The 21494-nt window shown below is 39.3% G+C and overlaps 1 protein-coding gene and 1 non-coding gene across 2 annotated transcripts; both read right to left on the bottom strand.

Moving 5' to 3' along the window:
• Nucleotides 1-623: 623 nt before the first annotated feature.
• LOC121759771 lies at nt 624-730 on the bottom strand. Its single transcript, XR_006041717.1, has one exon. It is a non-coding gene; the product is annotated as a small nucleolar RNA R71 (small nucleolar RNA).
• A 9627-nt stretch (nt 731-10357) lies between these two features.
• LOC121756897 (50S ribosomal protein L11, chloroplastic-like) lies at nt 10358-12376 on the bottom strand. The gene is made up of 4 exons (XM_042152322.1): nt 12088-12376; nt 11830-12002; nt 11648-11711; nt 10358-10686 (listed from the first exon to the last, which is right to left on the bottom strand). The coding sequence occupies exons 1-4, from the start codon at nt 12347-12349 to the stop codon at nt 10478-10480; spliced, it is 708 nt and encodes a 235-aa protein (XP_042008256.1). The 5' UTR covers nt 12350-12376; the 3' UTR covers nt 10358-10477.
• Between the last annotated feature and the right edge of the window lie 9118 nt (nt 12377-21494).

Below are 21494 nucleotides of genomic sequence, written 5' to 3'. Positions count from 1 at the left end.
TTGTGCTTGTGCTTGGTGTATTTTCTGTTGTGTAGGTAATAATAAAAAAATAATAAAAATAGTGAATGCACACGCGGTCACAGGGTACACCGCCGTTTGGACTACTCTGTTATCAAAGAAGAAGAAGGGTCAGAGGTTCAGAGTTTGAGATTTTTCCGGACTATCCGAGTCCAATCAGAAGTAACTCACTCTTTGGGTTAAGTGCAGAAAGAGATCAAGAGTCGGATACTGAATCAATGGCAGAGAACAATGAGATTCCACCACCCGTGGGAAGGTTTGGCGACACTCTTAGGTCGGGAATTGAGTACTTGGGGGAGTTCGCTTATGCAAACGACAACGTCAACATTCCACCTCACTACATTAGTTTGGTGAATGGAGGAAATCTTTTCCACGGACGGGATGAGGAAGATCCAGTGAGCCACCTCAATGTCTTTTATGAGCTAACAAACTCGCATAGACCTCCAAACGTGGAGCATCATCGGATTAAGAGGGCCCTATTTCCGTTCTCGTTGAGGGAAAAAGCAAGAGCATGGTATGACTCTCTACCGGGCTACAACATAGCAACATTCCAAGAGTTGAAGACTTTGTTCCTCTTGGAATACAACTCTCCGATGAAGATTGAGAAGTTGAGAGAGGAGATCACTTCATTCCGACAGAAGTATGATGAATCTTTTGCGGAAGCATGGAAGAGATTCACGGAGATGATAAGGAAATGCCCAAGTCATGGACTAGCTCCGGGGCATGACCTTTTAAAATTCTACAAAGGTCTCAACAATGAGGGCACGGGACTAGTCACTGCAGGCTCTAACGGGAACTTGGATGATTTGACGCATGATGAGGTGAGAGCCTTGTTCCAAAGGTTGGCCAACAATCAAAGGAATTGGCATAATCCAAGAAGAGCGGCTGAGAAGGTAGGAGATACATTTGGTGCTACCAAAGATGCGGAAAGAGTGACAGCCATTGAGGCTCAATTGGCGGACATTAGTACCCAGATGTCTTCAATGACGAAAGCAGTGAAATCTCTTCAACTAACTCCTCAACCTCAAGCAGTGACCGTTATGAAGTGTGGGTTGTGTCAAGGTGGACATCATACTGATCAATGTCTAAGTCTTCAAGGGCCACCAGTGGAGGACGTGAACTACATTGGTAACCATTATCAAGGTTTCAACCAAAGCAACCAATACAACAATCAGCAGAATTGGAGGTCTCAACAAGCAACCTGGAATCAAGCTGGTCCTAGCAACACTTCGGGGACTCAATGGAGGAACAACACTCAACCTCCGGGTTATGAGAAGAAGCCATCAGTCGAGGATCAATTGGGACAGATTCTCTCGTTTATAACTAAGAGTCAAAGGGAGAATGAGAATTTCAAAGAGAAGACGGTGGAAAAGTTTGGTCAGATGGAAGCTACAATGAGGAACCTCGAGACTCAAATCGGGCAGCTAGCTACATCATCACATACAAGAATCCCGAATACCATCCCAAGCAATACGGTGCCCAATCCTAAGGGCTATGAGCAGTGCAAGGCGGTTAAGCTAAGAAGTGGTCGCGAGTTAGGTTCGACACCATTAATTGACGGCCAAGGTACTTCCGGCATCTCACACGCGGGGGCGGATGAGATGTTAGGCTTGCATTCCTCGCACGCACTGGCGGACGTGGTATGTAAGGGAGGTCCCAAGTTGGTGCAGGGTGCCCAACATGGTCAAGTTCAGGCTGCATCTGGCAGCAAGAAGTATGGTGAAGAATCCGATTCGAGTGGAAAAATTCGAGTAGAGAAGGATATCCGCAAAAAGATCCCGCTAAGTCCGGCAATGGACCCGAAGTGTCCATTTAATTTTCCAGATTTTATCCCCCCGCCTCCTTTCCCAATCGAGAAGAAGAAGACAAAGAAAATAACTCAAGAGAAAGGACTCGATTGGATGATGAGTATCATTAGGAAAGTCAGAGTAGATGTGTCCTTAGTGGATTTGTTCCTACACTTTCCTAAATTCTCCAAGTTTTTTAAGGACCTTATCGCAAAAAAGGAGAAGATACAAGAGGATGGTGTGGTGAGATTGAGCGCATTTTGCTCACAATTGGTGAAGGGGAAGATACCTGCGAAGAGACGAGACCCTGGGAGTTGTGTGATCCCATGTGAGATGGGAGATAAAAAGTTCCCAAAGTGCCTACTTGATCAAGGCTCGGGAATATCATTGATGGCTCTGAAGACGGCGAGGTCAATCGGTCTACAAGCGAGGATTGAGTCAATCGATATTGAGCTACAATTGGCGGATCAGTCAATTGTGAAGCCACTAGGGATCATCAAGGATGTCTTGGTGAAGGTGGACAAGTTTGTACTCCCGGTCGACTTTATTGTCCTAGAGATGGAAGAGGACAAGGACATGCATATCCTCTTTGGTAGGCCATTCTTAGTGACCGGGGATGTTGTGATTAAGACCAAGACAAACACGGTGGTGTTTCGAGTAGATGGTGAAGAGCTGGTGATCGAGCAAGAGAAGGCGGAGAAACGCCTATGGGAGCTTGGATAGAGGTAGAAAAGGATGAAGAAGGTCGAGCCAACGACTATAAACAAAGGCGCTGATTGGGAGGCAACCCAAGTTTTTATGTTTTTATTTTTGGTTTCTTATGTTGGAGGTTTTGTTTGCTCAATTCTTTCCTCTAACATTTATTTTGAATTGACTGTTTCTTTTTATAGGTTTGTTTCTTTTTGTAGGAGCATCATGGAGAGCGGATTGGAGCTTATGAGGAAGCACACCTACAAAGGAAAATACACCCGCCCTCCCACCCGAATGCACTATGGATATCATGCTAAGTTTGGGGAGTATTCTTTCCCTTTACTTTTTATGTTCTTCCTTGCTTGCATTGAGGACAATGAAGCATTCAAGTTTGGGGGGTTGTTTGAAGTTGACAGATTTTTTATGCATGATGCATGTTTATTGGGTGTATTATATGCTAAAGTGTTGTGAATCATGTAATTGACGGGTGCATGCTAGATCTTCGGCTTTCTGGTTGGGAAATCTTGCTTGATCTTACTTGATCTTTGAAGCTTAGGATGGATGGAATTTGTGCATGATTTATTTGAAAGTGCATGTTGTGATTTTAATCGATTTCTTGAGTTGAGGAGAGTATGAAAATTGCATGTCTTGTGGAGATTATCTTGGATTGATTTGCTTTATCGAGTGAACCGCTTGTATTCATTTGTGTCAATGATATAGGAGGATAAGGCACTAGGATGAACTCCATGGCCAAATGATCACATGCCTAGTCCTATACATGATCCCCTAGAAGCCACTTTGAGCTTAATTTCCTATCATTTGTGTAAACACTTAGCCAATCACTTAGCTACTTAAATAAGCCCCATTTTAGCCTCATCAATGGACCTTGCTACTATTTGGGTGCTAAATACAAGTTAGAGCTTTGTGGTTTGAGTTTGAGTGTGGGTGGTGAAATGTAAAGAGTAGACATATTTAGACTTGATGTAATGTGAAAAGAATGAAGTTCTTAGAAAAGAAAGAAAAAGAAAAAGACGACCTCCAAATTTGCAAAAGTCGAGGTCTTTATCAAAAAAAAAAAGTTTGATGAAATAAAGTAAGAGCTTCTATTTGTGTAATATGTAATCTTGTCTAGATTTGATCTCAAGTTTGGGGGAGTGAGAATTTGGTTGTAATTTTTTGTTGTTTGATCTTTGGAAGGAAGTTGTAGGAGGGAAGAATTTGGCACTCAAATGTGTAGCCTTTGAGCTCACTATCCATATTTATCCTACCTCATCCTTAGCCCCATTACAACCTTGAATTAAGACCTTGGACCTTTTTGTTGACATTTTGTGGATGTTTTGTAAATAGCTTGGTAGAGTTAAATAAGTTTGATTTGAAATCCGCGAGTCTATGTGATAAGTAATGCTTGATGAGTCAATGATGACGGTTTGAGTTGTATGATCCTATGCTTGGACTTACTTTGACATGCACCTTGACTTGAAGTTCTAGGTTGATAAGTGATGGTTCTAGAGAGTGGGAAATCTTGATTGGAATTGTTGGGGGTTTAGATTTTGTCATTCATATCTCTACGTGATTCACTCTCATGAAAACTTTTGGAACAACTTTTGTGAGCTGAGCTTTAAAGTTTTGTGTTTATTGTGATCTTGCTCGAGGACGAGCAAGCAAATAAGTTTGGGGGTATTTGATGTGAATCAAATTGTACATTTTTATTCCCCTAACTTTACATGATTTATATAATTTGATGCTTGCAAAAGTATGTTTTGTGGTGTAGGAAGAGGAATAAATGGTGAAACAAAGAATGAAGCTCGAATGGTGAAAAGGTTGTGCGAAAAGCTCTCAAATTGGCCACCCGGCCGGGTGTATTTTATGCCTAATAATTCACCCGGCCGGGTGTGATGTTTAGAACACGAAAATTCCAGAAAGTGGTCAAAATGAGGTACCCGGCCGGGTGAATTTTCAGCTGTAAAATATACCCGGCCGGGTAGTTATTTGAACTGCAGATTTGCGGTTTATACAGCAGTTTCTTTTCCCTAGGAGGGGACGAAAAAGAAGGAAAGGAAAAAGGTGTCAGGGGGTTGGAAAAGAAAAGGAGAAAGGGAAGAGGAGAGATTGAGGAGGTGACGTTTTTTAATAGGGAGAGAGAGTGGACGGCTGAAAAGAGAAAGGAGAGAAAGAGAGGAGGAAGGTCCGGCCTACTTTCCGACGATCCGACTCCAAATCCCAACTCCACTCATCAAGAGCTTGAATCCTACGGTTTTAATTGCAAATTCACCATGTGTTTAGGCTAAGCTTCCTTTGTTGCTCCAAGTTGTAATCTAGGCTTGTATGGATGTTTTCACATCATTGATTTCATATGTTTGTGTCCAACAATGTGCTCAATATTTATTCACTATGTTTTTGGCTAATAACGTAGTGATGTTAATTCCTCTGCTATTGTCTCTTTAACATAGTTTAGGAATGATCGTTTGTTGGTATACTTTCGAATTAGAACTGTTCAGGGGATAAATTGATAGTGGATTAGGTAAGTAATTATAGTAGACGACGTTTGTTCCCGCGCATCCGCAGGAATTAAATGTCGTTGAAAGTTGGTTCATGGAACAAGTGTTCAGCTGACTGTGAACTATACGTCGTAGACATGTTCAGTGCACGCGATTAGGTTGATAATTATAATCCCTTCGTATGTTTCGTTGTAAATGGTGTAAAACAACGCAAGCTTAGAGAGCAACTTGGAGTGACTTGTCTTTCTCGTGTTAAAAATCTCATTCCAGTAGCTTAAGTTAGTTAACCTTCTCAAAATCAAAACAAAATCTTTATATGCTTTGTGTAGTCATATTAAGTGTAAGCAATCTCGCCTCCCTGTGGATCGACACTTGAAATACTACTACGATACTGTATTCTTGCAGTAGTGTAGTATTATTAGAGTTAAAATAATTGAACTTGATAATCTTTATACTTTGTTTAAGAACTCTAAAATATCACATCAATGCTACACATTGCTCTTTTGGGGTTGGTTTCCATGCAGTGTGGACTCGTTTATTTTATGCAACATCAAATATTTCCGTTTTCCGAATATTTCTTTCTTTATCATTAGTTGGATTTTACTCCCTCTATCCGTTCCTTATTAATTGAGGCGTTTCTTTTCAGCACGGAAATTAAGAGTAGTGTGTTAAGTAAATGGTGAATAAAATAGGAGAGATGAAAAGAAAATAAAGTAAGAGAGATGATTACCTTTTTGCCACAAATAAAAATGACTTAACTAACTTCAAACTTTTCAAAATAATAAAATAACACAATTAAGGGCCTGTTCAAGAACCTTGAAATGTGCAGATATGGGCTCATATCTTGGACTTGGTGGGTGTTCAAGTTCCATGGTGGATTCTCCTTAAGCCCGTTGTTAATTACCCGGCCCGTACTGTTCATCTGTGGTATACACTTAATCCATTTCAGGCAAAGGGGGTACTTTATGAATTCTGGATCAAATTTCGGATCCAGAATAGCAGGTGAACTTACCAACTTGCCCTTGAAATTTTCACGGCTCTCTTTCCTTTCCATCTCATAATTTCTGCATCTCATCAATTGCTCTCTCTCCCTCCAATTCAATGGATACTCTTCAATCCAATTACTCTGATTCCCCTTCTAAGCCCCAATCCGAACCCCAATCTGAAACCCTCGAAAAAACCCTAGACTCCTCCAACAACGGAGCTGCCGCCGCCGATGCTTCTATGCCCGTCCCGAAGCCTCTTTTGTCGGGGAATGGTCTCGCGAACACGCACAGCGGCACTGACAAAGATTTCTCCGGGGGCGAGGAGGAAACGACAAGCCGCAGGCGGAGGCGAGCTAGGTGGGACCCGCCCCCGAGCGAGTCCAGCTACGATGGTAATGCTGCCAACGGCGATGGAAATTCTGGAACCGGTGGGAGGAAGCGAAGTCGAGGTGGGCAGATGACGAGCCGAATGGACTCGTAGAATTGTATGTGGTGGTGATTGGTGAATTGCGTGTTTGATTTTGGGAATAATTGTTGGTTTTTGAATGATAGGACGGGATCTGGTGCAATGAAGGGTGGTGATTTGTTGGTGAACAAAGATGGAGTGCAGCTTGTGTCTGAGAATGAAGTTCAATAGCAGCTCAATTTGGCTATCAATTTGCAGACAAGCTCGTCAAAAACGATGAGGGCAAATTAGGTAGTATAGAAAATGGACAAATTTTAAACAAAAAAGAAAAAAATGTAAAAGCCTATATTTGTAACTATTTCTGAGATCTTGAACACTATAAACACATACAATAAATCTTTATGGAATAGTATTAAATCTGGATCAGATTTAATTGGGCAGATTTCATTTGAAAGAACTTGAACAGGTATGGAACGGCGGGAATACTAATTTATGAGTTTTACGCACCTACCAGTCGGAGACTCGGACCAAAAAAACAATAAGATGTTGGGTAGTGTCATATTTAGATATCACTACGTAAATGGACCACTTCTATCCTGCTGTCAGTGAATGGCAAGGTCCTATATTTATATGCTCATTTCTCAAATTCGAAATCCTTATAACATGAATCACTGATCATTACACCTACAACTTAACTAATAGTAAGATAGTTCTTTGATAATTAATAGATTGATTAAGGTTAGTGACCACGAAATTATTACCCTTCCTCTTTTAAAAAATGTCATGAATATATTTGTTAATACTCATGTTAAATATGATTTGGAAAGTAAGTCGAATACTCATATTAGCCTTCGAGAGTTTACTTTAAGCACCTAAACGGCTAAGAGCATCCACAATAGTGGACTAGCGCGCAGACTAGCGACCAGCGAGCCGCTCGTCCGTCGCGCTAGTCCACTACTGCGACCGGCTAGCGGGTGACGGACGATCCCGACGGACAACCTCTTGTCCGTCGGATAACGCGTTAGTTCGTCGTCTAGTCCGTCGGCTAGTCCGCTATTGTGGGCTCCCGACGGACGAGCGGACGGACTATCAGTTTTTTTTTCTTTTCAAAACTCTATATTTACGGCTCGTTGCACTTCATTTTTTTCGTGAACTATGTATTTTTTTTAATTATGTATGTTTTTTAATTTATATAAAATGGTTGCATTTTCCACGTATTCGTGTCAAAATTTTAATTCCGTATTTGTGAATTTTTTATTTTGTTTGTTGGGATGTTCTAGTGCTAGTCTACTATTGTGCAGTGAGATGTCCTAGTGATGTGGCAGTGCAATGGCTAGTCCTACTGACGTGGCAGGAGGTGTTTTTAGCTAGTCCTAGTGCTAGTCCGCCGGGATATTCTTTCTATTGTGGATGCTCTAACCTATTTAAATTGATAAATAAACGTGTTAGGATTATAATTTTATTTGGACAAATATACGGATATTTGTTCCAACCGAATCCCGAAACTATACAACTTAAAAAACGTATACTCCCTTCGTCCACTATCAATATTCAATAGTGTTGCTAGGAGACGGCAAAAAATTCAATATACAATTGATAAAAAAAAATACGGAAAGGAGAAGGAAAATTTGTAAAAGTATTCTTAAATGAAGGATTATTGGCTCTTAATACCATAAAACTTTTTGATTTAATAGTATTAGTTTTTTCTACCAACTTTCAACTTTGTATATGATGAGTCATGCACTCATGTTACCAAATATTAAAATGACTAATTTTTGTCGACGGATCAAAATAAAATCAAGAGTTTTTAAGACTATGTGTGACGACATTATGAATTACTAGGAGAATTAATAACAAAAAAAATGAAAAAAATATATCTAGTACAAATCGATATGCCGATTAGAACCGATTGTAATCAGAGGTGGAACTTGTCATATATCAATTCACAGAACTAGCTACAAAATGAAAATACTATATGTGTTATTAACACACCAATTCATCAAATACATGGAAAAAAAAGAACAAATGATTGTCAAAACGCATTTGTAACTAATCACACGAAGATTTTGTTTCATTATTATGAGTAGGTTGTTTTGAATTTCGATATTTAATTTACATACTCAATAATTCAATTTATAATGATGAAGATAAATTTTCCTTGGTATTTCTATTTTTCATTCACGCGTAATAAGAGGTTTATTACGCGTATATTACCAAAGAAAAATAGATATACATTGATAATTTATAAATAGATAAATTTTCCTTTGGTATTTCAATAACTCAATACTCTATTTTGAATTTCGATATTTAATTTACATACTCAATAACTCAATTTATAATGATAAATTTTCCTTTGGTATATTAACATCTCCCTTTCTAAAACTTTTTCAACTCAGTTGGAGAATAGTTTAATTAAACGTCACTTTTTAATTGCTTTTTTTGTTCATTCTTTTTTCTCTTTTCATGAGATATTTAAAAATAGTTCTTCATCTATTTTCATAGCTATGATAACGCAAACTCCCAACTTATTAGTTGAAAGTTAAATAAATTATTATTCCTCGAGTTTCACGTATATTTACTAATACAGATTAATTTCAGTATATCGAACAACCGTAACGATTTGAATTCATCCTATCAATAAGTAGTGGTCTTCAGTTCTATAATCATGCCGAAGCCTAGAATAGTCACGTAACATTGAACATTTTATATGCATGTCTTTTTTCTTTCTTTTGACTTGCGAGGAAATGTTATTTATAAGGCCATCCACAATAGGAATAACCCAGCAATAGCCCAGCCATAGCCTAGCCACTGCCACATCAGCAGCACTAAAAATCTTCCTGCCACATCATCAAAACAAGCAAATAGCCCAGCAATAGCCTAGCCACATAATATCCACATCACTATTAACAAATATATACAAAATGAAATAATTAACAATCACACAATATGCGAAATTTAATTTACGAGACATATACGGGAAAAGTTTAATAATACTATTAAAATTTAAAAAAGTACAATAATTTAAAAAAAGTACATTAATTTTAAAAAAAAAATACATTAATAATAAAGAGTGAAAATTCACTCCTCGTCTCCGTCGTCGTCGCCTCCGTCGCTGTCGCCTCCGTCGCCGGAATCGGCGGAAACCCCCCCCCGGCGGACTCCCCCCCATTGGGGCCCCGGGCATCATCTGCTGCCACGGATACATGTTGTAGTACCCGGGCACCTGACCCCATCCACTTCCCACAGGGATCGTCGGAGTTTGTGACCCGCTACTCCCGGAACTAGGCTCGTTGTTGAGATCCATTTCCCGTTGTTGATCTTGAACAGAAATTAAGATAGAGAGAGTACTCGTTAAAACAAGTAGTGCGAATGAAAATGACGAGCAAAGCGCGTATATATAGTGTTTCGGAAAAAAAAAATTTAATTTTCGCGCTAGGCGGTGCGCTGGGCGATCCGGGCGCTGCAATAGCGCCGAACGGACCGCCCAGCCGACCGCCCAGCGCCACATAACCGCCCAGCGCTGCGCGGTTTCTCTCTCCACTCAGCCGCTGGGCGGCTGCAATAGACCGCCCAGCGAACCGCCCAGCGCGGGCGCTCGGCTGGGCGGTCGCTGGGCGCCTATTGTGGATGGTCTAAGCTTTTGTAAAATGTTTTCCAATCTTAAAATATTTGGGCCTAGTTTGTTTGGCTGGACTCTTCCAAGAAAAAAAATACACCGTTTCTTGATTTTTAATTTCTATCACTATAACGAAAAGAAGGCCTAAAGATATCTTTTAATGTTATTAAAGACGTTAATTTGTGCATGTAATTATACCACCAATGCTTTATAAAATGTCTTCATTGTTGGTGTCCCAACTAAAATTAGGGGACACATTTTTGTTTATAAATTTCATCCCTAGATTAGTTATCTACCCTACCAAATATGCGCTTATGGTTTTACTATGTGTTGGTCGTCTTTAGCAATAAACTCGATGAGAAATAAGGAGCTGTGATAAACTATTTCACAAATATGGTACAGCCAAAAAATTACTCAGCTTTTGATGCAAAATGCAACAAAATACATTCAACTAAAAGGGAAGACAAAAGTCAGACCTACACAAGTTCCTTCTTTTTCGGTTCTAGTACAGGAGGGTTGACATCAATTCCCATATTTGCTGCGGTGCCGGCTATAATTCTCATCGCTGACTCCAGACTTGAACAGTTGAGATCTGGCAATTTTTCTTGTGCAATTGTCCGCAGCTGGTCGATTGTTACCTTCCCAACTTTGTCCTGCTTAGGGTTCTGAGAACCTTTCTCCGCACCTAAACAGTAAGAATTAATTAGCAGAACGTATCGTTGATTTTACAAGAAGCTAAGGTTTCAAGTCAAAATCAAAATAAGACTTCCCAGAACATGATAAGCAGAAGTATCAATCCCATTTACACAATAAAGAGAATAACCTTCCAAGTAAACCAATATTCTAATGAGATAGGAGATTCAGGACACTTTGTCTGGGTTCAAGAAGATCAACATTTATAATGTCAAGTAAGTTTAGGATGCCTTAACTAAACTTCAATAAGCCAAAGTCCTCAAAAGTTCAATCTTGCGGGTATCGAAGCACCCTTGCTACAACCCTATTGAAATGAGGCATAAATATAATACAGGGAACTAGATGTTGATATTGTTCAACACAATGCAGCATACAAAGAACGCAATGCCCTAAAACTACAGCAGTGAGATGTCAAGGAAAAAATAATTTGCTCTCTACCAAGCCAACATGCCTCATATACTTTGTGTCCAGGAAAACTACAAAGATAATAACGGTTAGAAGTGTGTGCAATGGATAAGGAAGATATTATCAATGTTTACCAAGGAGCAGAGTAGACATTCTCTATGTTTACCAAAGTACACTCTTTCTTTAAAGTGTATAGTGGATAAGGAAGATATGATGAACTATTCAAGAGCCATGGAAAAAAAAAGACCTCATCAAATGCTAACATAAACAGCCAACTGAATAAACCTGCTAATTCTAATTCTATCTACTTTATGATCCTTTCTTAGTTCTTACAACGTAAAAAGGTTCAAACACGAAATCAATCGTACCTCGTCCCATCAATTCAGCAATGAACTAATCCCTAGACAGATTCGTGATTGATGCACCACATACAATCCATACTTGCCAGTTCATTAAACAGACAGTTTCTATCCAAAAATCAACAACTATAGCCAATGTCCAATTAGAAGTTGTGTATAAAGGGCAAGATCAACAAGGGAGAATAGTACCCGCAGCTTTGAGCAGCAAAACCGAAGCAGGTGGAGTCTTCAAGATGAAAGTGAAACTTCTATCCTGTAAAACAATAAATTCTTGCATAATTAACAAAAACAAACATTCATAAAAAATTAAGAAAACAAAATCAAAATTAATGGATGCATCTAGCATATGATATGACAATTGAAAGACTCACGTCGAAAACCGTGATTTCGACGGGAATGATATAACCAGCCTTATCAGCGGTGCGAGCATTGTAGTCCTTACAAAATGCCGCTATGTTCACACCCTTGGCACCCAATGCGGGCCCCACCGGCGGCGCCGGAGTCGCCTTCCCCGCCTCCAGAGCCAGCTTCACCACCCCAACCACTGCCACCAACAGAAAAGGGTTTTCAGTTTTTTCCCCAAATTAACTTATCCAATTAAAAATTAAAGCTGCAAATTAAAGCATTACCTTTTTTGGCTTTCCCTCCGGGTTTAGGAGGCGCCATGGCGATGACGGTGAGAGTTCGCGGCGTGGAAGAGAGGCGCAGCGGCCGTTTCTCGCTCAAAAACTGAAGAGTGGTGGTCTGGTTTGAGGATAGACTGAGGGACGAAAACATTGTAGAAATTGGAAGTTTGGATTCAGCTTCCCCATGGAGTTTCTTTGAAGTAGGGAAATTTCTAGAGGAGATAGAAATTGGAGCGTTGTAAGCGCAGAGAGATGAAGAAGCCATTGATGGAGCTGAAAAATAGTTGAGCGTCAGAGCAACGGCTTTATCAATAGATAACACACAAAACGCAATCCAGAGACTGCTCCAAACGACGTAGTATTGGGTTGGGCCCTCGTATATCCAAGCTGAATGAGCCCAAAATATGATAACTGGGCCGGTCCATTAATAGTTTGCAATACATGATGGCCAGGGAGATTTGCAAGGGTATGTTTTAAATGAGTATTCATTTTTTCTTTATAAGTTTAAAAAATGATAATAGGTCATATTCATTTTGCCTATTCTATAATTTTGAAACCTTGGATATGTATTTAGAATAAAATAGCAAGATAATAAAGTAAATCACACATTTATAAATTGACTCAACTTATTTTTATCCTTAAGTATACCTAAAAGTGTACGGGGCTAATATAGCAAACAACAAGCAAGAGTATCGTATCCACGGAGACAATGAATGTCAACTTAATTGCCACAAACTAACCTCAAGTACTATCTAGATGAATCAAATGGGTTTTGTTTTTCTAACTCTTACTTAAAAGCAAAAGCATAAACAATAACTATAGCAAATAGAGACAATTTGGACAAATAAAAGCAAATAAAAGATAACGGATGCAGATCAAGAATTAGAGAGATAGAATCCTACGAGTTCGATAACACCTACCATATGCTGAACTAAATTTCAAACTATGCCAACAACAGTCTCAAGGGTTATTAAGCTATCACTAAGGTAAAACTATATCTTCTCTCGAAACATACAATTTGTAGATTGCTACCTAGAACTAAGGCAACAACTCCTGAAAGCTCCTAAGATACTTAGCTTCATTCAAAGGCTCAATTCGTGATTGATGCACCGAAAACCTTCATAGCACCAAATTGTGCTAGGATTCGAGCAGGCATGCTTGGAATTAGGCTTGGAAATTCTGAGCACTTCTGGTGCTAGGACTTTGCATAAAGGAGTTGACCACGTTTCCGAGAACTTTTCGGGTGCTCGGAAAAAACTTGTGTTCTGCTCGGAATAATGCTAGGAAATAATTTCGAGGAAGCAAATGGCTAGCACCCTATGTGCTCGGAAACGTGCTCGGAAAACTCTATTTTTCCTAGCACATTGGGGTTTTTTCTAGCATTTCGGTGCTAGGTAAACATGCATTTTTTTAGTGAATTGTGGGGGAAAAAGATTAGTAGAAATGTTGATTAAATACAATAATAAAATATTATATGATCTATTTATTAAATATAATAAATGAAAATAAGATACGTAATGAAGGATGCCCAAAAATGACGAAATAAAATGCACTCAAAATTGAAAAATAAAATTTATTTATGCAAACAAAAGTTATTGCCCGTATCCATTAGACCTAGCTCCACAAACTGCAATTGAGGGCCCAATAGAGGCCCAACTGGCGTCCAGCCCACCTACGCCCAACTCCCTCCACTGCCATTATCACCCAAAAGAATACAACGCATCCTACACATCCGAAGATATTTTACTTTATTTAATCTAATTAAATTTATAGTATATCTGAACGTAATTGAGTCAAGTGTATCAGTATTAAAAGCCCATAATCGATTTTCTTTTATCTATCCTTTCAGGATAACAAAATTGCAAAAAGAGTCGAACTGCGTAGAGTTTTAATCTTCTATTTAAGCTCTTATTATCCCATCTCCATAATAATAAAAATGCAATTATTGATTCTGTCTCTTTTAAATACACTCTCATTCCCATCTAAATTGAGTCGTATTCCTTTTTAGGATATCTCAACGAAGTTAAGTCATTTCAGTTTTTAATAAAAAATAAAATATCCAATCACTCTTACTTTATTTATTCACATACTTTACTTTCTCATACTTTTATCACTCTTCTATTTTATTTCACTTTATGCAATTTCTTAATATTCATGCCCGAAAATTTTTACCAACTTAGTTTGGACGGAGGGAGTATAATTTTTCCTTTATTTTCTTCTTAAAATACCATAAAAATATTAATTTCTTTCCAACATTGAACACATGAAAGCAAGGAAAAGGTTAAGCTCCCCTTACCTTGCTAAAATCTCTTTTCTTATTATTGGTGTAAAATATTTAACTTTTGGTATTTTGTGTAAATTGTAAAGGCCTCTATCATCACAGTGAAACATATAGGAAATTAAAAATAAATTCAAAAAAATAGTAAATTCTTTTTTTCACCCCCTGAACAATGCCAAACGATGTCAGATGACCAAAATTCATCGTCCATCATCGCGATTATGTCGCAAGCACCGTGCGAATTTCAAGTCATCCTAATAGAACAATGTGAGAGTCACTGTGAGTATGTGCTGGAGCGTATGAATTTAAAGCACCATGTGAATTTAACCGTGCGAATTTCAAGCAATGCTGGAGCGTGCGGATATCAAGTTACCGTGCCAAAAAATTGATTGTTTTATATTCACATCACTATAATGTTAAACGTGTGCTTTAATTCAACATCACATTCTCAAATAATGTAAATGAGTAAGATTTTAGGCTAAAATATGGGGGGATGTTGAAAGATATGAGTATTATTCATTCAACTTGTTCAGAGCATTACAATAGGTACGCCTCCTTTAAATAGGCCAAGGGTTACATAAAATTGGCAAGATTTGCCATAATACTCATTCCCTAATTAATTTTTTTCCTTGCTTACCTATTTTCCTTACTTACATATTTTCCTTTCTAACACTCCCCCTCAAGTTAAGTAATGGGGATTACCGATACTTAACTTGCCCAATACCTCATGGAAGTTTCTTGCATCGACAGCTTTCGTGAGTATATCCGCCAACTGATCTTCAGATCTCACAAAAGGAAGTTCTATCGTCTTGGCCTCTATATTGTCCTTGATGAAATGTCGATCCACCTCGACATGTTTTGTCCGATCATGCTGAACTGGATTTTCAGATATACTGATTGCCGCCTTATTATCACAGAACAACTTACATGACTTCTGTGAGTTTAAGTTCAACTCAGTCATCAATTTCCTCAGCTACAGAATCTCAGTCAACCCACTCTTAATCCCTAGAAATTCAGCTTCTGCACTTGACAAGGCTACCACTTTCTGTTTTTTTGCTTCTCCACGTGACAAGATTTCCTCCCACAAAGGTAAAATATCCAGCAGTTGATTTTCTGTCATTTAGGTTCCCTGCCCAATCAGCATCCGTGAATCCATGAATCTCTAAATGTCCATGATTCTCGAATAGAATCCCATGGTTCGCTGTCCCTTTCAGATATCGAACAATCCTCAGTGTTGCTTCCCAGTGAGCTACTTGAGGTGCATGCATAAACTGACTAACTACTCCAACTGCATAAGCTATGTCGGGTCTAGTGTGGGATAGGTATATCAATTTCCCAACTATACGTTGATATCTCGTGCGGTGAGTGGCTTCAGCTCCTTCAACTATCCGCAGACCATGATTCTGAACCATAGGAGTATCTGCTGGCTTACAGTCCAGTAGTCCTGTCTCGGTTAACAAGTCAAGTACATATTTCCTCTGACTGATGAAGATCCCCTTCTTTGACCTTAGCACTTCTATACCCAGAAAGTACTTTAGTAATCCCAAGTCCTTCATTTCAAACTCTGCAAACAAATTCTTCCTTAGCTTGCTTATTTCCTCTTCATCATCTCCCGTGAGAATCATGTCATCTACATAGATGATGAGGCAAGTAATCTTTCCTTCTCTTTTCTTCAAGAATAATGTATGATCAGAGTTGCTTTGTTCATACCCATACTTCTTCATTGCCTCAGAGAATCTCCCAAACCAAGCTCTAGGTGACTGCTTTAGCCCATATAGTGTTCGTTTTAGTTTACAAATCTTTCCTCCTTCGAAATCTCCAACAAATCCAAGTGGTGGCTCCATGTAAATGGGCTTCTTCAGTTCCCCATGTAAGAATGCGTTTGTCACGTCGAACTGATGTAGTGGCCATTCCCTGACTGCCGCTATTGAGAAGAGCACTCGAATAGTACTCATTTTTGCTACCGGTGAGAATGTTTCAGCATAATCAACTCCATAAGTCTGAGTGTATCCTTTGGCCACAAGTCTCGCCTTATACCTTTCAATCGACCCATCTGGCCTCCGTTTGATAGTGAAGACCCATCTGCATCCCACAGTTCGAACTCCATCAGGTTTAAGATATACTTCCCATGTATTGTTCTTCATCAGAGCCCGCATTTCTACTAGCATTGCTTCTCGCCAGTGAGCAATTTTCATAGCCTCCTCGGCCGTATATGGGATTTCTTCTTCTTCGTAAAGTGCTGCTTCAAACGCCCTAGCCATCTCTGTTAGATTTGCTTTAGCCAGATTCGCCATAGAATATCGGCTTCTACTAATCCTCTCAGGACTGTATCTCTTAGCCGGGACCCCACGAGTAGTTTTGTTGGGGAGTATATAGCGGCCGGTATCACCATCAATTGCTGCATTCTCATTCTCGTCTACACCAAAAGTGTCAGGAGTAATAACTGTATTATCTGAGCTAGTTTTAGGAATTACCTCGGATATCACTGGAGGAGGACTCGATTCAGGCGTAGGCGGTTGAGGAGGCTCTACAGCAGATGTGACTGACTCGGCAGTGACACTAGCTTGTTCTGTTGGTTCCGCGTTCGAGATACTTGGATGTGGCATCGGAAAACTGAGGGGTCCAATTTTATCACACTCCCCCTGAACAGCACTCCCCCCGACCCCGAGGTTTGGTGTGATAGAAGTATTCACTTTCTAGAAAATTACAATTCATGGTTGTTATAACCTTCCTAGACCCCGGGTGATAGCATCGATAGCCCTTCTAATTTACCCCATACCCTAAAAAAACACATTTTATTGCACATGCAGAAAATTTTCCTCTTTCGTGTTTCGGTACATGCACATAAACGGAACAACCAAAGATTTTGAGCGGAAGTATGAGAGGTGGGGGAATATCAGTAAGGGATGCGAGAGTCTGCAAAGGAGTTTTCATACCCAAAATTTTTGTAGGCAAACGATTAATCAGATAGACAGCAGTGGCAACAGCTTCGGGCCATAAAAATTTAGGAACATTTGAGTAAAAAAACAGGGCTCTCGTGACATCTAGGATTATCCTATTCTTTCGTTCAGCTACACCATTTTGTTCAGGAGTGTAAGGACAAGTAGTTTGATGAACTAACCCCTTTTCTTTAAAAAAATCAGTCATGTCTTTGTTAACAAATTCCCTACCATTATCGGATCTAAGAATTTTGATCGTGGTTTGGAATTGTGTCTGGATCATTGTAAAGAAACGGGTAAATTTTTCAAAAACGTCAGATTTATGCTTCAAAAATATACCCAAGTCAATCTAGTGCAGTCATCCACAAAAAGGAGAAAATATTTAAAACCATGATCACCAACAATAGGAGCTGGACCCCAAACATCGGCATGCACTAGAGAAAAAATAGTCTTAACACGAGTATCACTTGATCTAAAGGATTGTCTGTGGTTTTTTGCCAAAACACAAGATTCGCAAGTAATATTCTTAAAATGGGAAAACTTTGGAAAAAGCAATTTTAAATACCCCGAGGATGGATGCCCCAATCTGCGGTGCCACAACCAAGCTTCCCGATTTGCAGATCCGTGAGCAAGCATCGCGGTGCTACCTTGTTGAGTAATCTCATCCACATAATAAAGACCTTGACGCTCAGTGCCATGCCCAATTATCCTCCTCGTCCTGATATCCTGTAATACACAGAAATTTGGATGCATTAGTAACGTAGAGTTTAATTCTTTCGTCACGTGGCTGATAGACATAAGTTTATGAGATAATTTGGGCACATAGAGGCAATTTGTAAGCTTCAGGGTTGGGGATATTTCAATGGTTCCATTCCCACCCACAGCGGTCAACTCTCCATCGGCAGTTTGAATTTAGCTTTTAGTTGCCCCATTAAATTCACAAAAATCTTTCAGATCGTAGGTCATAGTATCAGTTGCCCCACAATCAAAAATCCACTCACTCTCCTTAGGGTCAATTTTACTTTGGGCAATGCATGCAATAGGTATATTTTCCAAGGGTGCAAAACGATTTGGGCTTAAGACGGAACTTTCAGATAGTTTTGGGGTCAAACGTGGAATATAGTTTTTCTGGGGTCCTAACTGTAATTTTCCCGGGTCATATTGCATATATTATGAACTATAAGGACCAGAAATTAAATTACTCATGCTTTGGGGTTTATTCTGAAAATCAAATTGGGGATCGGGGTTTCTCAACCCCAATCCGTTACCTCCATATGACCCGCCTCCTTTCTTCTCCATGAAGGCTGCCTTGCCGGGCCTGCCGCCTCCACCCGGTTGAGGACCGGTATCTCCTGCTCTCCCACGGGTGTTAGTCATCTCCCTATTCCCTGCTCCTTGCAGAAATAATCCGCCTCCATCTTCGACTCCGATGGCTAATCGAGCTTTAGCCTTTTGATTTTCATCCCACCATTCCGGAAATCCAACGAGGAGGAAACATGTATCTCGAGTATGTCTTTGTTTTCCGCAATGAGAGCACCAAAATTTTGATTTGTCGGGTTTGAAACCGCCTTGGCGATTGGGCTGTTGCGCGGCGGTTCATGGTGGTGGCTGTTTTGGTCGCGGTGGTGGCTGGTTTCTGACGGTGAACCCGTGTCCGACTTGGCCCGATGATGATCCATCGTTGATTGCGCCAGTCTGGAGATCGATGTCTGCTGCCGGCATGATTTTCAACCGCGTAGCTTCTCATTTTACCAGACCGTATGCGGTCTCGGCTGAGGGCAACGGGGTTTCCTTGAGAATATCCCTTCGGATCCCGTCATATCTTGCATTCAAGCCTGTTAGGAATTTGAACAGCCGTCTTGTTGCTACATACGTTCGAAGTTGGCTAATCCCTTTGTCGCAGTAATCCACAGGTTGATGTTGGCATCGGTCAATTTCTACCCAGATTCCATGGAGATGTCGCCAATATGTTTCTGGCCCATGTTCCCCTTGCACGATTCGGCCTGCCTTTTCCTCTAGATCGTACAACAGATATGGATCTGCAGTACTTTCGAATGTAGTTTGTAGGCTCTCCCACAGAGCTTGCGCGGTTTGGTGATGTGCAAAGTCGACAACAAATTCTGTTTCGACGTTGTCAATTATCCATGAGAACACTGTCATATCGGCTTCCTCCCATTCTGTGTACCCCTTCATTCCAGGTTTCGGCGGCTGCGGTGTACCGGTGATATACCTGTTTGCTCGTCTTCCCACGATGGCTACTCTCATCAGCCGTTTCCATAGGGGATAATTCATCCCGTTGAGTTTAACGGCTAGAGTAACATTCTTACTCATCTTTAATCGTGTCTCCTCCATATTTGGTTTCTCTTCATCGTCTGACATGTTGCAGGTTGAAAATAACCGCCTTCTTGGTCGGGAAATGTATTAGGCTATGATGATTTTGTTATGAGCCTTTGCTCTGGTACCATGTTGAAAGATATGAGTATTATTCATTCAACTTGTTCAGAGCATTACAATAGGTACGCCTCCTTTAAATAGGCCAAGAGTTACATAAAATTGGCAAGATTTGCCATAATACTCATTCCCTAATTAATTTTTTTTCCTTGCTTACCTATTTTCCTTACTTACATATTTTCCTTTCTAACAGGAGAAGTCTGCAAATTGATCATTGGAAAAGTGACAGATCGGTTAATAGGTGATTATGCAGATAATATATACTAATGTATGAAGTGTGTGTTTACTAGTGGTCTAAATTAATGATGCTGGAGTAACATTCATTTTATTTTTTAAAAAATTCTCTATTTATATATGTACAAATTTTTTCATTCTTCTAATTGTATTAAAAAATCCATTATTTTAAAAATCTTTTCACTTTCATATCCCCTAATTATTATAAAAATAAATAAAATCCTTTTATTTTCCTAATTTTATTTAAAAAATACGCAATTGCATTTGTTATTTTCTCCAAAACTTCTCTTCTATATACTCCCTCCGTCCACGAAAAATAGAGCATATTTGTCATTTTTGGTTGTCCACGAAAAATAAAGCACATTCAAAAAAGGAAAGTTTTCAACAACTCTCTCTTACTTTTTTCCCTTCTCTCTTACTAATAATATGGACCTCACACTCCACTAACACTACTTCTCTCTTACTTTTTTCCCTTTTCTCTTACGTTACCAATTCTACATTAAAACTCGTGTCATTCACAAAGTGTCCTATTTTTCGTGGACAGAGGGAGTATGATATAACTCCAAGATTACACCATTAGGACATTAATAATATTCCAATTAATAGGCATAAGTCGGCAAGTGACGACGTGAACTTCTATATACAAAATTGTATTTATTTATGCGAAAAAGGGGTATTGAAGGCGAGGGAAAAATGATAGAACGAAAAAAAGGGAAAGTGGAGCTTACGGAGGGTATGCGAGAAATTTATTTAAGCTCACCTTGGGTTATTAGCCGTAAGTATGATTTCATCTATACTATATATATGATAGTTGCATATTTTGATTGCATGTAGATGTTAGTTATATAAGTAATTTTCTTCTCCAATTTAATCCTGCTTCTACTAATTTATAGAATCGACGGTTATAAATTAAGGGTTTGAATCATAAGCTCAATAAATTTAGTGTGTATAAATCATACTTTTAATTTTACATATTTTATGTGCTTCTTTGCTAGGTGTTTAAGTAAATTTATAGAATCGACGGTTATAAATTAAGGGTTTGAATCATAAGCTCAATAAATTTAGTGTGTATAAATCATACTTTTAATTTTACATATTTTATGTGCTTCTTTGCTAGGTGTTTAAGTAAAGTGAATAATTGGATTATATGATTATGTGTTTGATCGTGATGATATGGATATTCAATAAATATGTTTTGCATATGGTATTGGGCTCATATGAATCATATGACTAAAGAGGAGCGGTGACGGTCTTGCCCTGGATCTGAAATCACAATGAACATATTGGGACATTCGGGTCAATTCATATTGGGACCTATGCGTCAAATCACAGTAAGACCTACGGGTCAAAACATAGTGGGACCTATGGGTCAAATCATAGTGGGACCTACGGGTCAAAAAATAGTAGGACATTCGTGTCAAATCATATTGGCATATTGGATATCCCGAGCAGATACCAGGCTTGAATTGTCATAGAATAATAAACTGGATAGAGAGACATATGCATAT

This window comes from Salvia splendens, chromosome 12 (genome assembly GCF_004379255.2).
Source record: "Salvia splendens isolate huo1 chromosome 12, SspV2, whole genome shotgun sequence".
Taxonomy (NCBI): Eukaryota; Viridiplantae; Streptophyta; class Magnoliopsida; order Lamiales; family Lamiaceae; genus Salvia; species Salvia splendens.
Note: the sequence above shows the minus strand (reverse complement) of the source record. Positions and strands in the feature narration are given on the sequence as shown.